At 48.9% G+C, this 24712-nt stretch overlaps 1 protein-coding gene across 1 annotated transcript in view; it reads right to left on the bottom strand.

Annotated features, from left to right (window-relative positions):
- Window positions 1–19487, bottom strand: part of MMP21 (matrix metallopeptidase 21) — a 73014-nt gene extending 53527 nt beyond the window's left edge. Inside the window, exon 1 of the mRNA XM_063963308.1 lies at window positions 19032–19487. Coding sequence (XP_063819378.1) covers window positions 19032–19487 — 456 coding nt within the window. The remainder of the gene's footprint in view (window positions 1–19031) is intronic.
- Window positions 19488–24712: the final 5225 nt, after the last annotated feature.

Genomic DNA, 24712 nt, shown 5'->3' with positions numbered 1-24712 from the left:
CTCCCTTCTTCTCCACTTTCTTTCCCTTTCTCTCTTCCCTCTCTCCCTTTCTCTCTTCCCTCTCTCCCTCCTTCTATCTCTCTCCTCTCATGTTAAAAACCCTTTGTTATTTTCTGCCTGTCTCCTCCATTAATACTTTCCCTTCATGTCCCAGTGAGCCCTTTCAACCCAATTTATCCCCCTTGTACAGAGACCTCAGATTCCCTCTCCCCATCACCCACTGCCTCTCTCTGTCACCCTCTCACCGTCACCCTCTCCCTTTCACCCATTCTCCATCACCCTTTGCCTCTCCGTTACCTATCTTTATTACCCACTTCTCCCTGTCACCCTTTCCCTATTACCCTCTCCCTGTCACCCACTGCTTCTCCATCACTCCCTGCTTGTCATCCTCTCTCTCTCTCCCGATGATCCACTGCCTAATGTGAAAATTGTGTGCCAGAGACACTGCTAATAAAAATTTAATTCTTCCTCTTTCCATTAAAATTTTAACAAGTTATATTTGTGGCCCACACACATCCTGTGAGGCCATGCCCCCTTTCTGGAAGCGAGCGCATTCGGCACGTACAAATGTGCCTCTCACTGCTGCTCAACCCCTTCCTCTATCATGGTGCACCCAGTATGTGTGTCAGTGTTATTGTGAATACTGTAGTTACTATATGCTATTTATAAATTAGTCTAGTTTATCTAGAGCCCTGTCTGAATAATATGTATTAACCAGCTGTTAAGCATTCTTGTTGTATTCCAGTCACTGGTGGTTCTAGGGGTGGGTAACATGTAATGTGTATAAGGGACTCTACCATGGCACTATGTGTAAAAAGAGCTCTACTGTGGTGTAACGTGTATAAAGGCTCTACCATGGAATAATGTGTATAAGGGGCTTTACTGTAGCGTAACATGTATAAGGGGCTGAATTGTGCTGTGTAATGTGACTGACAGACACTACTGTGCGGTATAATGTGCATTGGTACTATAATATGACCACGCCCCTTCCCCATGAAACCATGCCCCTATATATTCCATTGAGGGGCACCAAAATATATATTCACTTACGACCCATACTGTATTACTATCGACTGTGCATTATCTCAACTGTCAAAGATAATATAAGTTTGATGGCTCAAAGTTCAGGACCGGAGCAAGTTGCATAAAAACAGAAGTGAAAGACACAAGGGGTCATGCCCTGCAACCAGAGCGCAGAATCGCTCTTGCACAGAAATATTGGTCGTGTTCCACAAAATAACATTGGTAATTCAGGGTTAAAGTTATCTGTCTACATAAGAAAAACAAAAATCACTGCCTCTTTTTTACAGTCATTATATTGAAAGGGGTACAACGCTCATTTATATGCTAAACTATAAAAAAAGAAATCTCTGTAATATGCCTGCTGTTATTTCCATTCTATCTACAGTATCCCAACTTTAAATTCGTACCCATCCTGAGTCACAAAATGTTTTTATCAAGGTGAAAAATTGCAGCTTCTAGCTGGAGTTACTGCTAACTATTAGGTCATATATATATATATTTTATTAACCACTTAACTGACATTTTTTTTCCTGGTTCAGACAACTGACAGTTCCATCAATGGACAGAAAATAGGAATTTGATGCCTACCGGTAATTCCATTTCTCATAGTCTGATGTGGATACTGGGGAAGGTACTTAGTACTATGGGGTATAGAGCGGTCCGCAGGAGCCACGGGCACTTTGAGAGATCTTTAGTGTGTGCTGGCTCCTCCCACTGTGCCCCTCCCCAGACCCAGTCTACTAAAACTGTGCCCTAGAAGACGGATATACTTCAAGGGAAGGATATATTAATCATAGGTGTGGTAACGCACCAACACACAACAACATTATAATAATAATAGTAACAATATGCATAACAGCATAGCTAACCACAACAAGGAAATCAATGATATTACATAATTAGGATAGCAACGCTAACCAAACTCTAAACAGGGACTCATTGCGGTCTCAACCAAATTACTGATAACAGTAGGCAGGAACGAAGCACTGATCCGCGCGCCCAGTATCCACTATGGACTACGAGAAAAGGATATACCGGTGGTAATTAAAATCCTATTTTCTCTAACCTCCTAGTGGATTCTGGGGAAGGTACTTAGTACTGTGGGGAAGTCCCAAAGCTCCCAGAATGGGTGGGAGAGTGCTGAGACCCCTGCAAAACCGCCTGGCCAAACTTTAGGTCATCCCTGGCCAAGGTATTGAACTGATCAAATTTTACATATGTGTTCAAACCAGACCAAGTAGCCGCTCGGCACAACTGTAAGGCCGAGACACCCGAGCAGCCTCCCAGGTAGAGCCCACCGACCTTGTGGAGTGGGCCTGAATAGAAGTCGGCAGCAGCAGTGCAGCCGAAGTGTAAGCTTGCTGGATGGTCAACCTTAGCGAACGAGCAATGGACTGCTTAGAAGCAGGCCGACCAATTTTGGTCGCATCATACAGATCAAACAGCGAGTCAGATTTCCTATGACAAGCAGCAGGGGCGGATCCAGAAGAAAATGATAGGGGGGGCACCATGGAAGGGGCAAGTACATTTGCGTGCAGCTTCGGTGCATGTGAGGTGGCACTTCTTATACAATGCCCACAGTTGTAGCGCTCATTATACAATGTCCACTGTACTGGTAGTGCCCCTTATATAGACCCCATAGTAGTGGTGCCCCTTATGCAATGCCCGTATTGCCCCCAGTAGCAATGTTGCCTGTAGTAATGCCCCCAGTCATTTGGCGCCCTAGTAGCTATGCCCCCAGTGGTAATGCCCCTGCAGTTATGACCCCAGTAGTTTACCCCCCCCCCTTTAGTTTAGCCTCCCAGTGGTAATGCCCCCAGTAGTTTGCCTGCTTGTAGTTTAGCCACCAGTAGTAATGCCCCCCTGTAGTTAGCCCCATTGTAGTTTAGCCCCTGTAGTTATGCCCCCCTTGTAGTTTAGCCCCCAGTAGTACTCCCCCCAGTAGTTTGGCCCCTGTAGTTATCCCCCAGTAGTTTGGCCCCTGTAATTATGACCCCAGTAGTTTGGCCCCCAAGTAGTAATGCCCCTGTAGTTACGCCGCCAGTAGTAATGCCCTCCTGTAGTATGCCCCCAGTAGTTAGCCCCTTTGTAGTTGGCCCCCAGTAATAATGTCCCCCAGTAGATGCCCCCCAGTAATAATGTCCCCTAGTAGTTTGCCCCAGTAATAATGTCCTCCAGTAGTTTGCCCCCAGTAGTAATGCCCCCTAGGAGGTTGCCCCCAATAGATGACCCCCCAGTAGTAATGCCCCAGTAGATGCTCCCCCAGTAATAATGCCCCCAGTAGTAATGCCCCCCCACGCAGTAGTAATGTGCCTTGTTGATGCCCCCAGTAGTAATGCCCCTTGTTGATGCCCCCCAGTAGTAATGCCCCCAGTAGATGCTCCCCCAGTAATAATGCCCCCAGTAGTAATGCCCCCCCCCACTCAGTAGTAATGTCCCTTGTTGATGCCCCCAGTAGTAATGCCCCCAGTAGATGCTCCCCCAGTAATAGTGCCCCAGTAGTAATGTCCCTTGTTGATGCCCCCAGTAGTAATGTCCCCCCCCATAGTTTGCCCCCAGTAGATGCCCCCGCTGCACTGAGGAAGACAAAACACAATATACTTACCAAGCCCCGTTCCCGCTTCCAGATCTCTGCAGTCCTCCTCCTCTCTTGGCGTCCTCTCCTCAGCACTATGAGAGAGACGTCATGACTGACGTCTCTCCCATAGCGCACGCCGCACAGTGACAGCGCCGGAAGCCGGAGCTCAGTACTGAGCTCCGGCCTCCGGCTGCCGCTGTGCAGGGAGACGGGCGCCCGCTGGTAACACAATCTCAGCGGGCGCCCGTCATCTCCCTGTGCGGCGCCGGGGGGACGACGACGGAGGGACGGGGGATGGACGGAGGGACGGAGGCCACAAACAACAGAGGGGGCACGGGCCCGAGTGCCCCCCCCCCCTGGATCCGCCACTGACAAGCAGTCCTGTTAACATAAATTCTCAATGCCCTCACCACGTCCAAGGACCGTGGGTCAACTGAAAGGTCGGACAAAACTGTAACCACAATAGGTTGATTTACATGGAAAGCCGACACCACCTTTGGTAAAAACTACGGCCGAGTTCTAAGCTCGGCCCTATCCTCATGAAAAATGAGATACGCGCTCTTATAGTATAAGGCCCCCAATTCTGAAACACATCTGGCGGAAGCTAATGCTAGCAACATGACAGTCTTCCATGTCAGATATTTCAAGTCCACCATATTCAAAGGCTCAAACCAGTCCGACTGAAGAAAAGCCAAAACCACATTGAGATCCCACGGAGCTGTGGGAGGAACAAAAGGTGGCTGTATGTGAAGAACTCCTTTAAAAAACGTCTGCACCTCCGGCAACAATGCCAATTGTTTCTGGAAGAAAATGGAGAGAGACGAAATCTGAACCTTGATAGAGCCCAAACATAGGCCAAAATCCACTCCTGCTTGCAGGAAAAGTAGAAACCAGCTAAGTCTGAACTCAACAGGAGGGCAACTTTTTCCCTCAGACCACGAGACATATTTCTTCCAGATACGGTGGTAATGTTTAGACTAGAGATGAGCGCCGGAAATTTTTCGGGTTTTGTGTTTTGGTTTTGGGTTCGGTTCCGCGGCCGTGTTTTGGTTTCGACCGCGTTTTGGCAAAACCTCACCGAATTTTTTTTGTCGGATTCGGGTGTGTTTTGGATTCGGGTGTTTTTTTCCAAAAAACCTAAAAAACAGCTTAAATCATAGAATTTGGCGGTCATTTTGATCCCACAGTGTTATTAACCTCAAAAACCATAATTTCCACTCATTTTCAGTCTATTCTGAATACCTCACACCTCACAATATTATTTTTAGTCCTAAAATTTGCACCGAGGTCGCTGTGTGAGTAAGATAAGCGACCCTAGTGGCCGACACAAACACCGGGCCCATCTAGGAGTGGCACTGCAGTGTCACGCAGGATGGCCCTTCCAAAAAACCCTCCCCAAACAGCACATGACGCAAAGAAAAAAAGAGGCGCAATGAGGTAGCTGTGTGAGTAAGATTAGCGACCCTAGTGGCCGACACAAACACCGGGCCCATCTAGGAGTGGCACTGCAGTGTCACGCAGGATGTCCCTTCCAAAAAACCCTCCCCAAACAGCACATGACGCAAAGAAAAAAAGAGGCGCAATGAGGTAGCTGTGTGAGTAAGATAAGCGACCCTAGTGGCCGACACAAACACCGGGCCCATCTAGGAGTGTCACTGCAGTGTCACGCAGGATGTCCCTTCCAAAAAACCCTCCCCAAACAGCACATGACGCAAATAAAAAAAGAGGCGCAATGAGGTAGCTGTGTGAGTAAGATAAGCGACCCTAGTGGCCGACACAAACACCGGGCCCATCTAGGAGTGGCACTGCAGTGTCACGCAGGATGTCCCTTCCAAAAAACCCTCCCCAAACAGCACATGACGCAAAGAAAAAGAAAAGAAAAAAGAGGTGCAAGATGGAATTGTCCTTGGGCCCTCCCACCCACCCTTATGTTGTATAAACAGGACATGCACACTTTAACCAACCCATCATTTCAGTGACAGGGTCTGCCACACGACTGTGACTGATATGACGGGTTGGTTTGGACCCCCACCAAAAAAGAAGCAATTAATCTCTCCTTGCACAAACTGGCTCTACAGAGGCAAGATGTCCACCTCATCATCATCCTCCGATATATCACCGTGTACATCCCCCTCCTCACAGATTATCAATTCGTCCCCACTGGAATCCACCATCTCAGCTCCCTGTGTACTTTGTGGAGGCAATTGCTGCTGGTCAATGTCTCCACGGAGGAATTGATTATAATTCATTTTAATGAACATCATCTTCTCCACATTTTCTGGATGTAACCTCGTACGCCGATTGCTGACAAGGTGAGCGGCGGCACTAAACACTCTTTCGGAGTACACACTTGTGGGAGGGCAACTTAGGTAGAATAAAGCCAGTTTGTGCAAGGGCCTCCAAATTGCCTCTTTTTCCTGCCAGTATAAGTACGGACTGTGTGACGTGCCTACTTGGATGCGGTCACTCATATAATCCTCCACCATTCTTTCAATGGGGAGAGAATCATATGCAGTGACAGTAGACGACATGTCCGTAATCGTTGTCAGGTCCTTCAGTCCGGACCAGATGTCAGCATCAGCAGTCGCTCCAGACTGCCCTGCATCACCGCCAGCGGGTGGGCTCGGAATTCTGAGCCTTTTCCTCGCACCCCCAGTTGCGGGAGAATGTGAAGGAGGAGATGTTGTTGACAGGTCGCGTTCCGCTTGACTTGACAATTTACTCACCAGCAGGTGTTTGAACCCCAGCAGACTTGTGTCTGCCGGAAAGAGAGATCCAAGGTAGGCTTTAAATCTAGGATCGAGCACGGTGGCCAAAATGTAGTGCTCTGATTTCAACAGATTGACCACCCGTGAATCCTTGCTAAGCGAATTAAGGGCTCCATCCACAAGTCCCACATGCCTAGCGGAATCGCTCCGTGTTAGCTCCTCCTTCAATGTCTCCAGCTTCTTCTGCAAAAGCCTGATGAGGGGAATGACCTGACTCAGGCTGGCAGTGTCTGAACTGACTTCACGTGTGGCAAGTTCAAAGGGCATCAGAACCTTGCACAACGTTGAAATCATTCTCCACTGCGCTTGAGACAGGTGCATCCCACCTCCTATATCGTGCTCAATTGTATAGGCTTGAATGGCCTTTTGCTGCTCCTCCAACCTCTGAAGCATATACAGGGTTGAATTCCACCTCGTTACCACTTCTTGCTTCAGATGATGGCAGGGCAGGTTCAGTAGTTTTTGGTGGTGCTCCAGTTTTCTGTACGTGGTGCCTGTACGCCGAAAGTGTCCCGCAATTCTTCTGGCCACCGACAGCATCTCTTGCACGCCCCTGTCGTTTTTTAAAAAATTCTGCACCACCAAATTCAAGGTATGTGCAAAACATGGGACGTGCTGGAATTGGCCCATATTTAATGCACACACAATATTGCTGGCGTTGTCCGATGCCACAAATCCACAGGAGAGTCCAATTGGGGTAAGCCATTCCGCGATGATCTTCCTCAGTTGCCGTAAGAGGTTTTCAGCTGTGTGCGTATTCTGGAAACCGGTGTTACAAAGCGTAGCCTGCCTAGGAAAGAGTTGGCGTTTGCGAGATGCTGCTACTGGTGCCGCCGCTGCTGTTCTTGCGGCGGGAGTCCATACATCTACCCAGTGGGCTGTCACAGTCATATAGTCCTGACCCTGCCCTGCTCCACTTGTCCACATGTCCGTGGTTAAGTGGACATTGGGTACAGCTGCATTTTTTAGGACACTGGTGACTCTTTTTCTGAGGTCTGTGTACATTTTCGGTATCGCCTGCCTAGAGAAATGGAACCTAGATGGTATTTGGTACCGGGGACACAGTACCTCCAACAAGTCTCTAGTTGGCTCTGCAGTAATGATGGATACCGGAACCACGTTTCTCACCACCCAGGATGTCAAGGCCTCAGTGTCACAACTGAGGGCCTGAGCTGACGGAAGGCAGCCTCAGTTGTAGGGGCTGAGGTGTACCGGAACCTGGGAGGTTGTATCAGACCCCTGGACATGTAAGTAACATGAAGAGAAACCGCCCGAAGGCGTGACCACGACAACTTGAGTAAAAGTCAATGATATTTATTTATGACAAACTCCATGCATCACAGTAGCAGTAAAAGAAACCTAAAAATCAGCAGAGAAATAATAATACAGTTCCTGGGTACTACAGGGTGGCAGGGGCCACAGAGCTCTGGTGGTATGAGACAGTTCTTATTATCTGCAAGTTGGAAAGTCCTTACCAGGCTCAACTGTAGCAATGAGGAAAGCCCAGGGTCGTACCAGCTGGTGTTCCAGGGAAAGCTGGACTGCTGTAGATAAAATGCTGCTGTGGGTACTGGTTAGAACCAGACAGGTGTTGGCACGGAGTGGATACTGGCTGGAACCAGTTAAATAATAAATAAAGCTTAAGAGCGATGCAATATAGATGAAATGTAGAATTTGAGAGCGGAGAAATAATAATACCGGTGGAGAGTGGTAAACTGCAGAAAGGACACCGGCCCTTTAAGAGAAGCTGTACACTGCTGGAAGCTGAGCTGGAAGCAGGTGATGTTGTAGCTGGAAACAGGTGAGTCCAGAATGGATCGGAGAGTCAGGCTACACCGCAGATGGAATGCTGGTGCGGGTCTCTATAGCAGAAGTCTGGAGACAGGAGCTGGAACCTGGAAGACATTCACAGAAGAGAGACAAACTGGAACTAGGTTTGACAACCAAAGCACTGACGCCTTCCTTGCTCAGGCACAACCTATTTATACCTGCAGCAAGGAAGGCATTGGCTAGGCAATTATGCAAATTAATAATACTGACAACGGATTGGTAGGAATGATCAGCTGACAGAATCCAAGATGGCTGCGCCCATGCAGACACTTGGAGGGAAGTTTGGATTGTAATCCATGTGGTCTGGAAAACAGTAATGGCGGCGCCAGCCACCGGAGACAGGAGACGCCAGGCTGACAGATGCACATCCGACCACGCGGACACAGCGGAGGCCGCGGCTGACGTAATCGCCACTCTGAATGCAGAAGCTCAGGGACGGCGGCGGAGGCCGCGGGAGACGCCATGCCAGATGTATAAGGCGTTACTGTGACTGCGTCCAGAGAGACAGGCGAGGATGCGGGAATGTGCACATCAGGACGACAGATGGGATCCGGTCCTGGAGCGCCGAGCCAGCCCCAGGAGGCATCTGATAGGTAAGAAATGGCGTCCAGATACCCGGATCGTGACAGCACCCCCCCCTTTAGGAGTGGCCCCAGGACACTTCTTTGGCTTTTGAGGAAACTTGGAATGGAATCTCCGGACCAAGGCTGGAGCATGGACATCAGAAGCATTGGTCCATGAACGTTCCTCAGGGCCATAACCCTTCCAGTCAATAAGATACTGAAGTTGACCGTAACGGTGACGTGAGTCCAGGATCTTGGCCACTTCATACTCAACGCCTCGTTGAGTTTGGACTTTCGGAGTTGGAGGAAGTGAGGAATGAAACCGATTCAAGATTAGCGGTTTCAACAGGGAAACATGGAATGTCCTGGGTATTTTTAAGAAAGGAGGTAACTGGAGTCTGTAAGCAACAGGATTGATGACTTGATCAATTTTAAAAGGACCGATGAAGCGAGGTGCAAACTTCATACTGGGAACTCTCAACCTCAAATTCTTCGTGGATAACCATACCCGATCACCCACCTTGAGAGCAGGAACTGCTCGACGCTTCTTATCCGCAAACTTCTTGTACCTGAACGATGCCTTGAGCAGAGCTGATCGTACGCTCTTCCAGATATTGGCAAACTGATGCAAGGTGATATCCACTGCGGGAACAGAAGTTGCTGGAAGCGGTTGGAACTCAGGGACTTTAGGGTGGAATCCAAAGTTGGTGAAGAATGGTGTTGAAGAAGATGAAGAATGATACTGGTTGTTATGACAGAACTCGGCCCAGGGAAGTAATTGAACCCAGTCATCTTGAGAGGAGGACACATAGATGCGGAGGAAGGACTCCAAGTCCTGATTCACCCTCTCAGTTTGACCATTGGTCTGAGGATGGTAAGCCGTGGAAAACTTTAGCTTGACTTGGAGGACTTGACATAAACTTCGCCAGAATTTGGCTGTGAATTGAACTCCTCGATCTGAGATAATTTCTTCTGGAAGACCGTGGAGTCGGAAGATCTCTTGTATAAATACTTGAGCTAACTTGGAAGCTGACGGAAGACCGGTGAGAGGAATGAAGTGTGCCATCTTGGTGAACCGGTCAACTACCACCCAGATGGTATTGAACTTGTTGCACATGGGCAAATCTGTAATAAAATCCATCGACAAATGGGTCCATGGTCGACGGGGAACAGATAGTGGAACCAGTTGCCCCGCAGGCGACTGGCGGGATACTTTATGTTGGGCACACTTTGGGCAAGATGCAATAAACTCCAAAACGTCCTTTTTCAGAGTTGGCCACCAATAGGACCTAGAGATAAACTCCAGGGTTTTTTGGATACCTGTATGTCCGGCAAAGCGGGAAGCATGGGCCCAATGCATGAGCTTCTTCCTTAGTGTCGGCTTCACAAAACTTTTCCCTGATGGGGGCGTAGAGTCCATCCCTACCGTGGAGAATGCCAACGGATTTATAATAGGATGCTTGTCTGAAGACTCTGACTCATTTTCTTGCTCCCATGAGCGGGAAAGGGCATCGGCCTTGCGATTCTGAGAGCCCGGACAGAACTGGAGTTTAAAGTCGAATCTGGAAAAGAAAAGTGCCCATCTGGCCTGACGAGGGTTGAGACATTGTGCGCCTTTTAGATATAGAAGGTTCTTGTGGTCTGTAAGTATAGTAATTGAATGGGAAGCTCCCTCCAACAGATATCTCCACTCCTCTAGAGCGAGCTTGATGGCTAGCAACTCCTGGTCGCCAATGGCATAGTTGCGCTCCGCTGGGGAGAACTTCCGGGAGAAGAAACTGCAAGGATGTAAATGGCCATCTTTAGCCCTCTGGGATAACACCGCTCCTACTCCAACGGAGGAGGCATCCACCTCTAAGATGAAAGGAGAGTCGATGTCAGGCTGTTTCAGGACAGGCGCAGAGATGAACCTCTGTTTCAAAAGATGAAAAGCTTGCATGGCTTCTTCAGATCACTTGGACGGGTTAGCACCCTTCTTGGTGAAAGCAGTAATAGGCGCCACAATGGTGGAAAAGTCTCGTATAAACTTTCGGTAATAATTGGCGAACCCTAAGAACCTCTGGACCCCTTTGAGGGTTAAGGGTACCGGCCAATTCTGGATTGCTTGTAGTTTCTCAGGATCCATCTCTAGTCCGGAACCGGACACAATGTACCCTAGAAACGGAATGGACTTGACTTCAAAGACGCATTTCTCTAATTTGCAGTAGAGATGATTGACACGGAGACGGGACAGAACCTCCTTTACCCAAAAACGATGTTCCTCTAAATTGTTGGCAAAAATGAGGATATCATCTAGATAGACCACGACATGACGGTATAGAATGTCTCTGAAAATCTCATTGACGAAATGCTGGAAGACAGCTGGAGCATTGCTCAATCCGAAGGGCATGACGAGGTACTCATAATGTCCGTCACTGGTGTTAAATGCGGTCTTCCACTCGTCACCCTCACGGATCCGGATGAGATTGTATGCACCTCTCAAGTCCAGCTTTGTAAAGATGGTAGCTCCGCTAACTCTGTCAAAGAGCTCAGTAATCAGGGGTAAAGGATAGCGGTTCTTGATGGTAATGTCGTTCAAACCTCTGTAGTCGATGCACGGCCGCAGACCACCATCTTTCTTTTTTACAAAGAAGAAGCCTGCGCCGGCTGGAGAAGAAGAAGGTCGAATGAACCCCTTTGCTAGGTTCTGTTTAATGTATTCCTCCATAGAATGCGTCTCAGGCAGAGACAACGGATAAGTTCGGCCTCGAGGTGGAACCTTCCCTGGAACGAGATCAATCGGGCAGTCCCATTCTCTATGAGGAGGAAGGATATCAGCAGAAGCTTTACTGAACACATCCGTGAAATCTTGATATGGAGGAGGTGGAACATCAGACGACCTGGGGGAGGAAGAACAGACAGGCAACACTTTAAACAAACATGTCTCAGCACAGGAGGGACCCCATGCCAGGATTTGCGTAGTCGTCCAATCAATTGTAGGATTGTGAAGACGGAGCCATGGAAGGCCCAGGACCACAGGATGTGTGGCTCTTGGAATCACTAAAAGTGAAATAAGTTCGGAATGAAGAACTCCCACTCTCAGACGAACTGGTAGAGTCCTTAGAGCAATAACTGTATCAAAAATTTTACTGCCATCCACGGCAGTTAAGGAAAAGGAGGAAGGAAGTCTCTCGGTGGGTAGGGACCACCGTTTAACATAGGCTTCGGTAATAAAGTTCCCAGCTGCTCCGGAATCCAGGAGGGCAATGACGTTCTGATAACGTTGAGCAACTTGAAGCGAGACTGGGAGATTACAATCTTGAGGAGATGGAGAGGAGATCATTACTCCTAGCCGGCCCTCTCCTTGGCGAGCTAGGATTTGGAGTTTCCCGGACGTTTGGGACAGGCATTAATAGTGTGAGACGGAGCTGCACAATACAGACAGAGAGACTCAGAGAGACGTCTTCGGCGCTCAGCAGGAGTTAAACGGGAACGGCCAATTTGCATGGGTTCATCTTTAGTTGGTGACAGTTGGTGAGGAGGAGGAGCAGAAGATTTTGGAGCAGATGATCTTCCACGCTCAGTTGCTTTCTCTCTGAAACGTAAGTCAACTTTCGTACAAAGTGAGATTAGCTCATCTAACTTGGAGGGTAAGTCTCTGGTAGCTAACTCATCTTTAATACGCTCGGATAAACCATGCCAGAATGCAGCATACAGGGCCTCGTCGTTCCATGCCAGTTCAGATGCCAGGATCTGGAACTGTATAAGATATTGTCCTACAGTACGTGATCCCTGGCGTAAACGGAGAATCTCAGACGAAGCTGAAGTTACCCGGCCTGGCTCGTCGAAGATGCGCCTGAATGTTGACACGAATGCAGTGTAAGAAGATAGCAGGGTGTCGGACCTCTCCCATAACGGTGATGCCCAGTCAAGGGCTGAGCCACTGAGAAGAGAGATGATGTAGGCAATTTTTGTACGGTCACTGGGAAAATTGCCAGGTTGTAGCTCAAACTGAATCTCACACTGGTTGAGAAATCCCCTGCAGAATCTTGGAGATCCGTCAAATTTTGCTGGCGTTGGAAGATGAAGACGTGGAGTAGAAACGGGTAAGGTGGGTGGGGTTATAGTTGGAGTCACTGTGGTTGACGCCCCAGATGCGCCTGATCCACGGAGAGTTGTCTGAATCCCATCCAGCCGAGTAGAGAGATCCTGGAGACAGCGGATGATGTGGCCCTGTGCAGCCTCCTGATGTTCAAGTCGGGCTGCCAGTTCTTGCATCGGCCTGGCCGCTTGATCCTGGTCTCCGGCTGGATTCATTAGGTCAGTGCTTACTGTCACAACTGAGGGCCTGAGCTGACGGAAGGCAGCCTCAGTTGTAGGGGCTGAGGTGTACCGGAACCTGGGAGGTTGTATCAGACCCCTGGACATGTAAGTAACATGAAGAGAAACCGCCCGAAGGCGTGACCACGACAACTTGAGTAAAAGTCAATGATATTTATTTATGACAAACTCCATGCATCACAGTAGCAGTAAAAGAAACATAAAAATCAGCAGAGAAATAATAATACAGTTCCTGGGTACTACAGGGTGGCAGGGGCCACAGAGCTCTGGTGGTATGAGACAGTTCTTATTATCTGCAAGTTGGAAAGTCCTTACCAGGCTCAACTGTAGCAATGAGGAAAGCCCAGGGTCGTACCAGCTGGTGTTCCAGGGAAAGCTGGACTGCTGTAGATAAAATGCTGCTGTGGGTACTGGTTAGAACCAGACAGGTGTTGGCACGGAGTGGATACTGGCTGGAACCAGTTAAATAATAAATAAAGCTTAAGAGCGATGCAATATAGATGAAATGTAGAATTTGAGAGCGGAGAAATAATAATACCGGTGGAGAGTGGTAAACTGCAGAAAGGACACCGGCCCTTTAAGAGAAGCTGTACACTGCTGGAAGCTGAGCTGGAAGCAGGTGATGTTGTAGCTGGAAACAGGTGAGTCCAGAATGGATCGGAGAGTCAGGCTACACCGCAGATGGAATGCTGGTGCGGGTCTCTATAGCAGAAGTCTGGAGACAGGAGCTGGAACCTGGAAGACATTCACAGAAGAGAGACAAACTGGAACTAGGTTTGACAACCAAAGCACTGACGCCTTCCTTGCTCAGGCACAACCTATTTATACCTGCAGCAAGGAAGGCATTGGCTAGGCAATTATGCAAATTAATAATACTGACAACGGATTGGTAGGAATGATCAGCTGACAGAATCCAAGATGGCTGCGCCCATGCAGACACTTGGAGGGAAGTTTGGATTGTAATCCATGTGGTCTGGAAAACAGTAATGGCGGCGCCGGCCACCGGAGACAGGAGACGCCAGGCTGACAGATGCGCATCCGACCACGCGGACACAGCGGAGGCCGCGGCTGACGTAATCGCCACTCTGAATGCAGAAGCTCAGGGACGGCGGCGGAGGCCGCGGGAGACGCCATGCCAGATGTATAAGGCGTTACTGTGACTGCGTCCAGAGAGACAGGCGAGGATGCGGGAATGTGCACATCAGGACGACAGATGGGATCCGGTCCTGGAGCGCCGAGCCAGCCCCAGGAGGCATCTGATAGGTAAGAAATGGCGTCCAGATACCCGGATCGTGACACTCAGTTATCCGCTTTGCAGTAGGATGACTGCTGTGATATTTCATCTTCCTCGCAAAGGACTGTTGGACAGTCAATTGCTTGGTGGAAGTAGTAAAAGTGGTCTTACGACTTCCCCTCTGGGATGACCATCGACTCCCAGCAGCAACAACAGCAGCGCCAGCAGCAGTAGGCGTTACACGCAAGGATGCATCGGAGGAATCCCAGGCAGGAGAGGACTCATCAGAATTGCCAGTGACATGGCCTGCAGGACTATTGGCATTCCTGGGGAAGGAGGAAATTGACACTGAGGGAGTTGGTGGGGTGGTTTGCGTGAGCTTGGTTACAAGAGGAAGGGATTTACTGGTCAGTGGACTGCTTCCGCTGTCGGCCCAAGTTTTTGAACTTGTCACTGACTTATTATGAATGCGCTGCAGGTGACGTATAAGGGAGGATGTTCCGAGGTGGTTAACGTCCTTACCCCTACTTATTACAGCTTGACAAAGGGAACACACGGCTTGACACCTGTTGTCCGCATTTCTGGTGAAATACTTCCACACCGAAGAGCTGATTTTTTTGGTATTTTCACCAGGCATGTCAACGGCCATATTCCTACCACGGACAACAGGTGTCTCCCCGGGTGCCTGACTTAAACAAACCACCTCACCATCAGAATCCTCCTGGTCAATTTCCTCCCCAGCGCCAGCAACACCCATATCCTCCTCATCCTGGTGTACTTCAACACTGACATCTTCAATCTGACTATCAGGAACTGGACTGCGGGTGCTCCTTCCATCACTTGCAGGGGGCGTGCAAATGGTGGAAGGCGCATGCTCTTCACGTCCAGTGTTGGGAAGGTCAGGCATCGCAACCGACACAATTGGAGTCGGACTCTCCTTGTGGATTTGGGATTTCGAAGAACGCACAGTTCTTTGCGGTGCTACTGCTTTTGCCAGCTTTAGTCTTTTCATTTTTCTAGCGAGAGGCTGAGTGCTTCCATCCTCATGTGAAGCTGAACCACTAGCCATGAACATAGGCCAGGGCCTCAGCCGTTCCTTGCCACTCCGTGTGGTAAATGGCATATTGGCAAGTTTACGCTTCTCCTCCGACAATTTTATTTTAGGTTTTGGAGTCCTTTTTTTACTGATATTTGGTGTTTTGGATTTGACATGCTCTGTACTATGACATTGGGCATCGGCCTTGGCAGACGACGTTGCTGGCATTTCATCGTCTCGGCCATGACTAGTGGCAGCAGCTTCAGCACGAGGTGGAAGTGGATCTTGATCTTTCCCTAATTTTGGAACCTCAACATTTTTGTTCTCCATATTTTAATAGGCACAACTAAAAGGCACCTCAGGTAAACAATGGAGATGGATGGATTGGATACTAGTATACAATTATGGACGGGCTGCCGAGTGCCGACACAGAGGTAGCCACAGCCGTGAACTACCGCACTGTACTGTGTCTGCTGCTAATATATAGACTGGTTGATAAAGAGATAGTATACTCGTAACTAGTATGTATGTATAAAGAAAGAAAAAAAAAACACGGTTAGGTGGTATATACAATTATGGACGGGCTGCCGAGTGCCGACACAGAGGTAGCCACAGCCGTGAACTACCGCACTGTACTGTGTCTGCTGCTAATATAGACTGGTTGATAAAGAGATAGTATACTCGTAACTAGTATGTATGTATAAAGAAAGAAAAAAAAACCACGGTTAGGTGGTATATACAATTATGGACGGGCTGCCGAGTGCCGACACAGAGGTAGCCACAGCCGTGAACTACCGCACTGTACTGTGTCTGCTGCTAATATATAGACTGGTTGATAAAGAGATAGTATACTCGTAACTAGTATGTATGTATAAAGAAAGAAAAAAAAACCACGGTTAGGTGGTATATACAATTATGGACGGGCTGCCGAGTGCCGACACAGAGGTAGCCACAGCCGTGAACTACCGCACTGTACTGTGTCTGCTGCTAATATATAGACTGGTTGATAAAGAGATAGTATACTCGTAACTAGTATGTATGTATAAAGAAAGAAAAAAAAACCACGGTTAGGTGGTATATACAATTATGGACGGGCTGCCGAGTGCCGACACAGAGGTAGCCACAGCCGTGAACTACCGCACTGTACTGTGTCTGCTGCTAATATAGACTGGTTGATAAAGAGATAGTATACTCGTAACTAGTATGTATGTATAAAGAAAGAAAAAAAAACCACGGTTAGGTGGTATATACAATTATGGACGGGCTGCCGAGTGCCGACACAGAGGTAGCCACAGCCGTGAACTACCGCACTGTACTGTGTCTGCTGCTAATATAGACTGGTTGATAAAGAGATAGTATACTCGTAACTAGTATGTATGTATAAAGAAAGAAAAAAAAACCACGGTTAGGTGGTATATACAATTATGGACGGGCTGCCGAGTGCCGACACAGAGGTAGCCACAGCCGTGAACTACCGCACTGTACTGTGTCTGCTGCTAATATAGACTGGTTGATAAAGAGATAGTATACTCGTAACTAGTATGTATGTATAAAGAAAGAAAAAAAAACCACGGTTAGGTGGTATATACAATTATGGACGGGCTGCCGAGTGCCGACACAGAGGTAGCCACAGCCGTGAACTACCGCACTGTACTGTGTCTGCTGCTAATATAGACTGGTTGATAAAGAGATAGTATACTCGTAACTAGTATGTATGTATAAAGAAAGAAAAAAAAACCACGGTTAGGTGGTATATACAATTATGGACGGGCTGCCGAGTGCCGACACAGAGGTAGCCACAGCCGTGAACTACCGCACTGTACTGTGTCTGCTGCTAATATATAGACTGGTTGATAAAGAGATAGTATACTCGTAACTAGTATGTATGTATAAAGAAAGAAAAAAAACCCACGGTTAGGTGGTATATACAATTATGGACGGGCTGCCGAGTGCCGACACAGAGGTAGCCACAGCCGTGAACTACCGCACTGTACTGTGTCTGCTGCTAATATATAGACTGGTTGATAAAGAGATAGTATACTCGTAACTAGTATGTATGTATAAAGAAAGAAAAAAAAACCACGGTTAGGTGGTATATACAATTATGGACGGGCTGCCGAGTGCCGACACAGAGGTAGCCACAGCCGTGAACTACCGCACTGTACTGTGTCTGCTGCTAATATATAGACTGGTTGATAAAGAGATAGTATACTCGTAACTAGTATGTATGTATAAAGAAAGAAAAAAAAACCACGGTTAGGTGATATATACAATTATGGACGGGCTGCCGAGTGCCGACACAGAGGTAGCCACAGCCGTGAACTACCGCACTGTACTGTGTCTGCTGCTAATATAGACTGGTTGATAAAGAGATAGTATACTCGTAACTAGTATGACTATAAAGAAAGAAAAAAAAACCACGGTTAGGTGGTATATACAATTATGGACGGGCTGCCGAGTGCCGACACAGAGGTAGCCACAGCCGTGAACTACCGCACTGTACTGTGTCTGCTGCTAATATAGACTGGTTGATAAAGAGATAGTATACTACTAATATTATATATACTGGTGGTCAGGTCACTGGTCACTAGTCACACTGGCAGTGGCACTCCTGCAGCAAAAGTGTGCACTGTTTAATTTTAATATAATATTATGTACTCCTGGCTCCTGCTATAACCTATAACTGGCACTGCAGTGCTCCCCAGTCTCCCCCACAATTATAAGCTGTGTGAGCTGAGCACAGTCAGATATATATATACATTGATGCAGCACACTGGGCTGAGCAGTGCACACAGATATGGTATGTGACTGAGTCACTGTGTGTATCGTTTTTTTCAGGCAGAGAACGGATATATTAAATAAAACAAACAACTGCACTGTCTGGTGGTCACTGTGGTCGTCAGTCACTAAACTCTGCACTCTCTTCTACAGTATCACAGCCTCAGGTCAATATCTCTCTCTCTCTCTCTCAACCCTAATCTAAATGGAGAGGACGCCAGCCACGTCCTCTCCCTATCAATCTCAATGCACGTGTGAAAATGGCGGCGACGCGCGGCTCCTTATATAGAATCCGAGTCTCGCGAGAATCCGACAGCGTCATGATGACGTTCGGGCGCGCTCGGGTTAACCGAGCAAGGCGGGAGGATCCGAGTCTGCTCGGACCCGTGAAAAAAACATGAAGTTCGTGCGGGTTCGGATTCAGAGAAACCGAACCCGCTCATCTCTAGTTTAGACGTGACCCCCTTACGACCCTGCATCATGGTGGACACCAGTGGCGGTTCTTGCCACGGGCAAGCAGGACTTTTGCCCGGGGCGCCGCCTTCCGGAGGGCGCTGGCGCCATCCGGAGGGCGCCGCACCATGGCAAGATCCGCCACTGCTGCCCGCTGTGTCCCCCGTCCGCCTCTGCTGCCCGCTGCCGTCCCCGTCCTCGGCGCCTCCTGTGAAGGGAACTAGACGCTATGCGTCTAGTTTCCCTTCGTGGAGAGTAACTGCTGAGCGGTGCGCGATGACGTCATCGCGCACCGCACAGCAAAGGTCCTCTCCACGAAGGGAACTAGACGCATAGCGTCTAGTTTCTCTTCGTGGAGAGGACCTTTTGCTGTGCGGTGCGCGATGACGTCATCGCGCACCGCTCAGCATTCAAGCAGCGCTTTCAATGTACAGGGGGCATGACTCACCACGCCCCCTGTATTAGGCCACGCCCCTTTCCTGCCCGGGGCGCTCTGCGCCCTTGAACCGGCCCTGGTGGACACCACCGTGGGATGGAGACCCTTTCTCTTCAAAATCTCCCTCTCAACTTCCAAGCTGTCAAACGTAGCCGCTGTAAGTCTGGATAGATGAACGGTCCTTGTTGAAGAAAATCCTTGATCAACGGTAGCGGCCATGGATCCTTCAGAGACAATGCCATGAGATCCACATACCAGGCTCTTCGAGCTCAATCTTGGGGCGATCAGTATCACCTGAATTCTTTCCTTTTTTAGCCTTTTTAGTACTCTTGGGATGAGAGGGATTGGAGGAAACAGATACACGTACTGGCAAGACCACGGAGCAGTCAGAGCGTCCACCACCGTCGCCTGCGGATCTCTTGTTTTGGAGCAGTAACGACTGAGTTTCTTGTTGAGACGGGACGCCATCAGGTCTATCTGTGTACAACCCCACCTGTGAATCAACTGTTGAAACACCTAGGGGTGAAGGCCCCATTCCCCTGGATGGAGGTCGTGCCTGCTGAGGAAGTCCGCTTCCCAATTGTCCACTCCTGGGATGAATATGTCCGTTATCGCTCTTGCGTTTGACTCCACCCAAAGGAGTATCTTTTATAACTCTCGCATCGCAGCCCTGATTCTTGTTTCTCCTTGTTGGTTTATGTAAGCCACCGCCGTGGCGTTGTCCGACTGTACTTGGATGGCCTGATTCTGCAGAAGAGGGAAGGCTTAAAGAAGCACATTGTAAATCGCTCTGAGTTCCAGAATGTTGATTGGAAATTTTGCTTCCTGGCTTGACCACTTCCCCTGGAACTGGACCCCCTGGGTCACCGCGCCCCAACCCTGGAGGCTGGCATCCGTTGTTAGTAAAGTCCAAGGCTGGACATTGAAACTCTGACCTTCCACCAGATGTGGAATCTGCAGCCACCATAACAAGGCAATCCTTGCTCTCGGAGATAGTGTTATACACCGGTGCATGGATAGGTGAGACCCTGACCACTTGTCCAACAGATCCAATTGGAACGGACGAGCATGAGACCTGCCGTATTGTATCGCCTCGTATGAGGCCACCATCTTGCCCAGCAAACGAATGCAGAGATGAATCAACACTTTTCGTGGTCTCAGCACCGAGCTGACCATGACCTGAATGGTCAAGGCCTTGTCCAATGGAAGGAACACCTTCTGTAGTATCGTATCCAGGATCATACCTAGAAACTGGATCCTCTGTGACGGCTCCAGGTGGGATTTCTGTAAACAGAGGGGGTTTTGATAAGTCTGAACAGGATCAATATCAATCTAGATCAATCTGTATATAGAATGTATAAGAAAACCAACATAAGGCTATAATTATCAACAAATATCTTGGCTAGGACTAGGTTGGTGGTGCTCCCAGAAAATAGTTAAATAAACTACCTGAAAAAAAGAGCTGATTTTTGTATAGACACAAAAACCAGAAGAGAAAGACTGTGGGGTAAATTTACTAAGGTGGGAGATTTTTAGAACTGGTGATGTTGCCCATGGCAACCAATCAGATTCTACTTACCTTTTATCTAGCTGCTTCTAGCAGATAATAGATATAATCTGATTGGTTGCTATGGGCAACATCACCAGTTCTAAAAATCTCCCACTTTAGTAAATTTACCCCTGTATGTCTATTCTGGGGCACACTTGGTTGATTCATACAAAACAGTATATCTTTTAAAATATAACTTTTATTGTAATCACTTTAAAAATGGGTGGAGAACGACAATATATCTAAATTCACATAAAGATATGAGTTATGGCTCATTAGCTCAATGGGCGAAAATATGTCTATTATGAATCTCTTTATCCTGGTGAGTCAAATTGTTCACCTCTCCAATATGGTATTTCTGTAAATTCAGGATCCACCCGTGATCCGTTAGCAGCTGAGTCGTCAAATCGATGCTGTGTAAGAACTGCTCCCTGGACATCGCCTTTATTAGGAGATCGTCAAGATATGGGACTATGTTGACTCCCTTCATGCGTAATTGAAACATAATTTCTGCCATGACTGCTGTGAATACCCTTGGCGCCATTGACAGACCAAAGGGTAGAGTCTGAAACTGGTAGTGTTGGTCCAGTACAGCAAAGCGTAGGAACGCTTTATGAGGAGGCCATATTGGTATATTCAGATACGCATCCTTGTTATTCAGGGAGACCAGAAATTACCCCTCTACCAGGCAGGATATTACTGCCTTTAGTGATTCCATCTTGAATTTGAATACCCACAAATAAGAGTTCAAATTATTGAGGTTTAATATCGAACGTACCGATCTGTCTGGATTGGGAACCATGAAAAGACTTGAGTAGAAACCTCTTGCTTGTAGCTGAGGGGGGCCTGGAACAATGACTTCTGTTGAAAGAAATTTTTGTATGGCCTCTTGCAATGTAACTCTTGCTACAAGTGAAACTGGTAAGCCTGACCTGAAGAATCTGTGAGGTGGTACCTCTTGAAATTCCAGGCGATAACCCTGTGAAATGAGATCCCTCATCCAAGTATCCCTGCAGGACTCCCCCCACATGTGAGAGAAATTCAACAATCGAGCTCCCACCTGGAATTTGCCCCTCTGCTGGAGCCTACCGTCATGCGGTGGGCTTCGCGGAAGCAGAACCTGAAGTCTGGGTCGTACTTCCAGTGTTCGCTGGTCTGCGGGACTTACCCTGAGATGCATTGGGGGCACCTCTGGCTCTGCCTCTAAATCTGGCCACATGAAAGGAATGCAGCGCAGGTCCCTGATAGGGATGCCTGGCAGGGGGCACCGCAGACGGCAGATATGTGGACTTATCTGCCATTGCTTGGGATATCCACTTGTTCAGTTCCTCCCCGAACAAGGCCTCACCTGTGAATGGGAGATTTTTAACTCCCTTTTTGGAATCCGCATCTGCTGACCATTGTCGTAACCACAAGACTCTGCGAGCAGAGACCGCCATAGCCGTAGTACTGCCGTGAATGATGCTTAACTCATTAACCGCTTCACACATAAAATTTGCAGCATCCTGGATATGATGCATTAGCATGATGGTCTCATCTTGAGGCAGCGTATCAAAACCTGTAATGATAGTATCAGACCATTTTACTATGGCTCTAGCAATCCACCCACAGACCACGGTAGGACGTTGGGTTACATCTGCTGCCTTGTAAAGTGATTTGAGAGTAGTCTCAATTTTGCGGTCAGTTGGTTCTTTCAGTGAAATAGCCCATGGTACGGGAAGCACCAATTTGCAGGATAGTCTTGATACCGAAGTATCCACCATAGGTGGATTCTCTCACACTTTCCTATCCTCTGCAGGAAAAGGAAAGGAGTTTAGCACCCTCTTAGGGATAACAATTTTTTTTGTCAGGGTTTACCCATGCTTCCTTAGCTAGGGTGTTTAATTCTTTTGACACTGGGAATGTGGCAGAGGATTTTGGCTTAACATTGAAATGCAATTCCTCCCCCAGATCTGCTTCCTTATCAGGCATATGAAGCACTTCTCTGATAGCATAAATAAGGGCCTTTTACCCCTAGGGTTAAGGAACTTTCCTCCTCCACCTCTACCTCTCCCTCTTCTACATCTTGAGACTCCGTCTCAGAATCCGACTGCAATACCTGAGTGTGCTTTAGCGCAACTTTCAGAGGAGGCTGGGGGGCCTGTCTGAGGTCAGATTTTACAGCAAACATACCCGTGTCTTTGGACTGTCTTAAGGCTTGCCGTTCCTGCCTAGCAGTGGCTAATTCAGCATTTATATTTAGAACATTGATTTAAAACTCTCCACCCACTCGGGCCCTCCACTGCCACCCTGAGAGGGTATTGAGCACTGGGTACACCGCAGGGAACCTTGTGAGGCTGGTGTGAAAGGCATGTTACATGAAATACACAATGGCTTGCTGTCAATCATGTTGCTGTGTCACCACCCACAAATATATATATGAAACGACCAGATATATATGTATATATATATATATATATATATATCTATATATCTACATATGTATTAAAGCCTTACAGCTATATATCACCCCTATGCAGCAGTGAGCCGGACCCAGGAATGGGGAGACACAGGGAGAGAATGGGACCAGCACACTACCTCAGCTAGAGCGCACTCCGCTGGGTTATATATATGTAATGTTTGCAAAGTACAGTAAACTGCACTAGACAGCGTACTGTTGGTGGTTCTAGTGGATAGCATAAGAAGCAGCCTCTGTGCAGTGTTCAGCAGCAGTCCTGGGTGAAAAATGGCGCAGTTTTCTGCCTGGTCCGGCTCTCCGGGAAGCCCCATCCTCTTAATGGCGCGCAGTCCCTGCACTATTATTTGTACTGGCATGGTGGCTTTTTAGCCTATTTTTGCCTTAAACAGCCCTTATTTTGTGTGCAGAGGACCTCTGTATTAACAGAGGTCCTTAACAATGCCAGTTACGGGGTCCAGTGGGCACCGCAGCCACGGCCCGTGACCTACGCCCTAATGCCGACAAATTTACACCGGGGACCCACTAACCGGGACCCCGGTGTCTGACTGCCAGCCATAAAAAAATGTAAAAAAAATCTCTGGGGGGCGTGGCCTGGATGTCCTGGAGAGTGGATGTGAATTCCACAGCTCCTGCTTTCCCGACCCTCATATTGATCCCCATCCTCTACCGACCACCGCCAGACTGCCCCAGCTCCCTCACAGGGACCCTCTGTACCCACCTGCACCTGCTGTGGGGGACCCGCGGAGTCGGGGAGTGCTTTTAAGCACTCCTGCGGATTGCGGCCTTCCCCCCGGCCTAAAGCCTGGGGCTCGAGTTTGGAGCTGGGCCGGATCGACGAGCCGGGACGGACGTCTCGCAGAAGCTCGTCGCCTCTCCCTTCTCCCCCGTGCCCTCCATCAACCCTGAAGTGGATCCGGAGGGCGATCTGACCAGCTGAGGCCTCCTGCGTCCCTGCACAGAAGACGGCGCTAGCTCCGGCGGAGGCGCCCGGAGCTCGGACTGCGGACCCGCTGGCCGGAGGGAGCCGGGATCGAGGTCGGGCGACGGGGTAAGTCGAGAGTATAACTCCCCCTGCGCCCCTTGCCCTGCGACCCGATCCCTGGTGCTGCGGCGAGCTGCGGCCTACTCTGTGAGCCGGAGCCGGGGCCTCAAGTTTGACGCCGGCCCGCCCGCGAGCCTCAGACCCGACCTACCCACGTTGGGATCCCCCACAGGCATCGGAAAGGCCCTTCCCTTCTGCTCTCCACACAACATACCACCCCCAAGCTAGCTCTGCCATTGCTGGTTGCTGGGGACTCTCCAGAGAAGCACTGCAGCTACCCTCCGTCCCCTCTCAGCTACCATCCCCATAGGGGTCAGACGTGCTGCTGGCCTCCGGCCCTGCAAAAGGCCCGGCCTACCTCTGCATTGGGGCTCATCACAGCTTATTCCGGATCTGGCCGGTGGACTCCCCTTCCGCTACTGGCTGCAGACCTCCCTCCCCGCTGAGTGGTGCTGACCCGGTCACTGGCTGGTCCGTGCCCGGAGCGCGCCTCCGCGATTCCTGGTCGGTGGAGACCCTACGTGAGTCCCCCTCTCAACCCCGGATATCTGCCCTCCGGGCCCTCCACGGGTCACCCCCATGGTCCGGACACGGATAACTACAATATAATGCACCCGTAATGCTCTCGGCCTGCCTTCCCCGGT

The sequence above is a fragment of the Pseudophryne corroboree genome, chromosome 3 (genome assembly GCF_028390025.1).
Source record: "Pseudophryne corroboree isolate aPseCor3 chromosome 3, aPseCor3.hap2, whole genome shotgun sequence".
In the NCBI taxonomy this organism is placed as follows: domain Eukaryota; kingdom Metazoa; phylum Chordata; class Amphibia; order Anura; family Myobatrachidae; genus Pseudophryne; species Pseudophryne corroboree.
The sequence above is the reverse complement of the archived record's forward strand: the minus strand, read 5'-3'. Positions and strand labels throughout refer to the sequence as shown.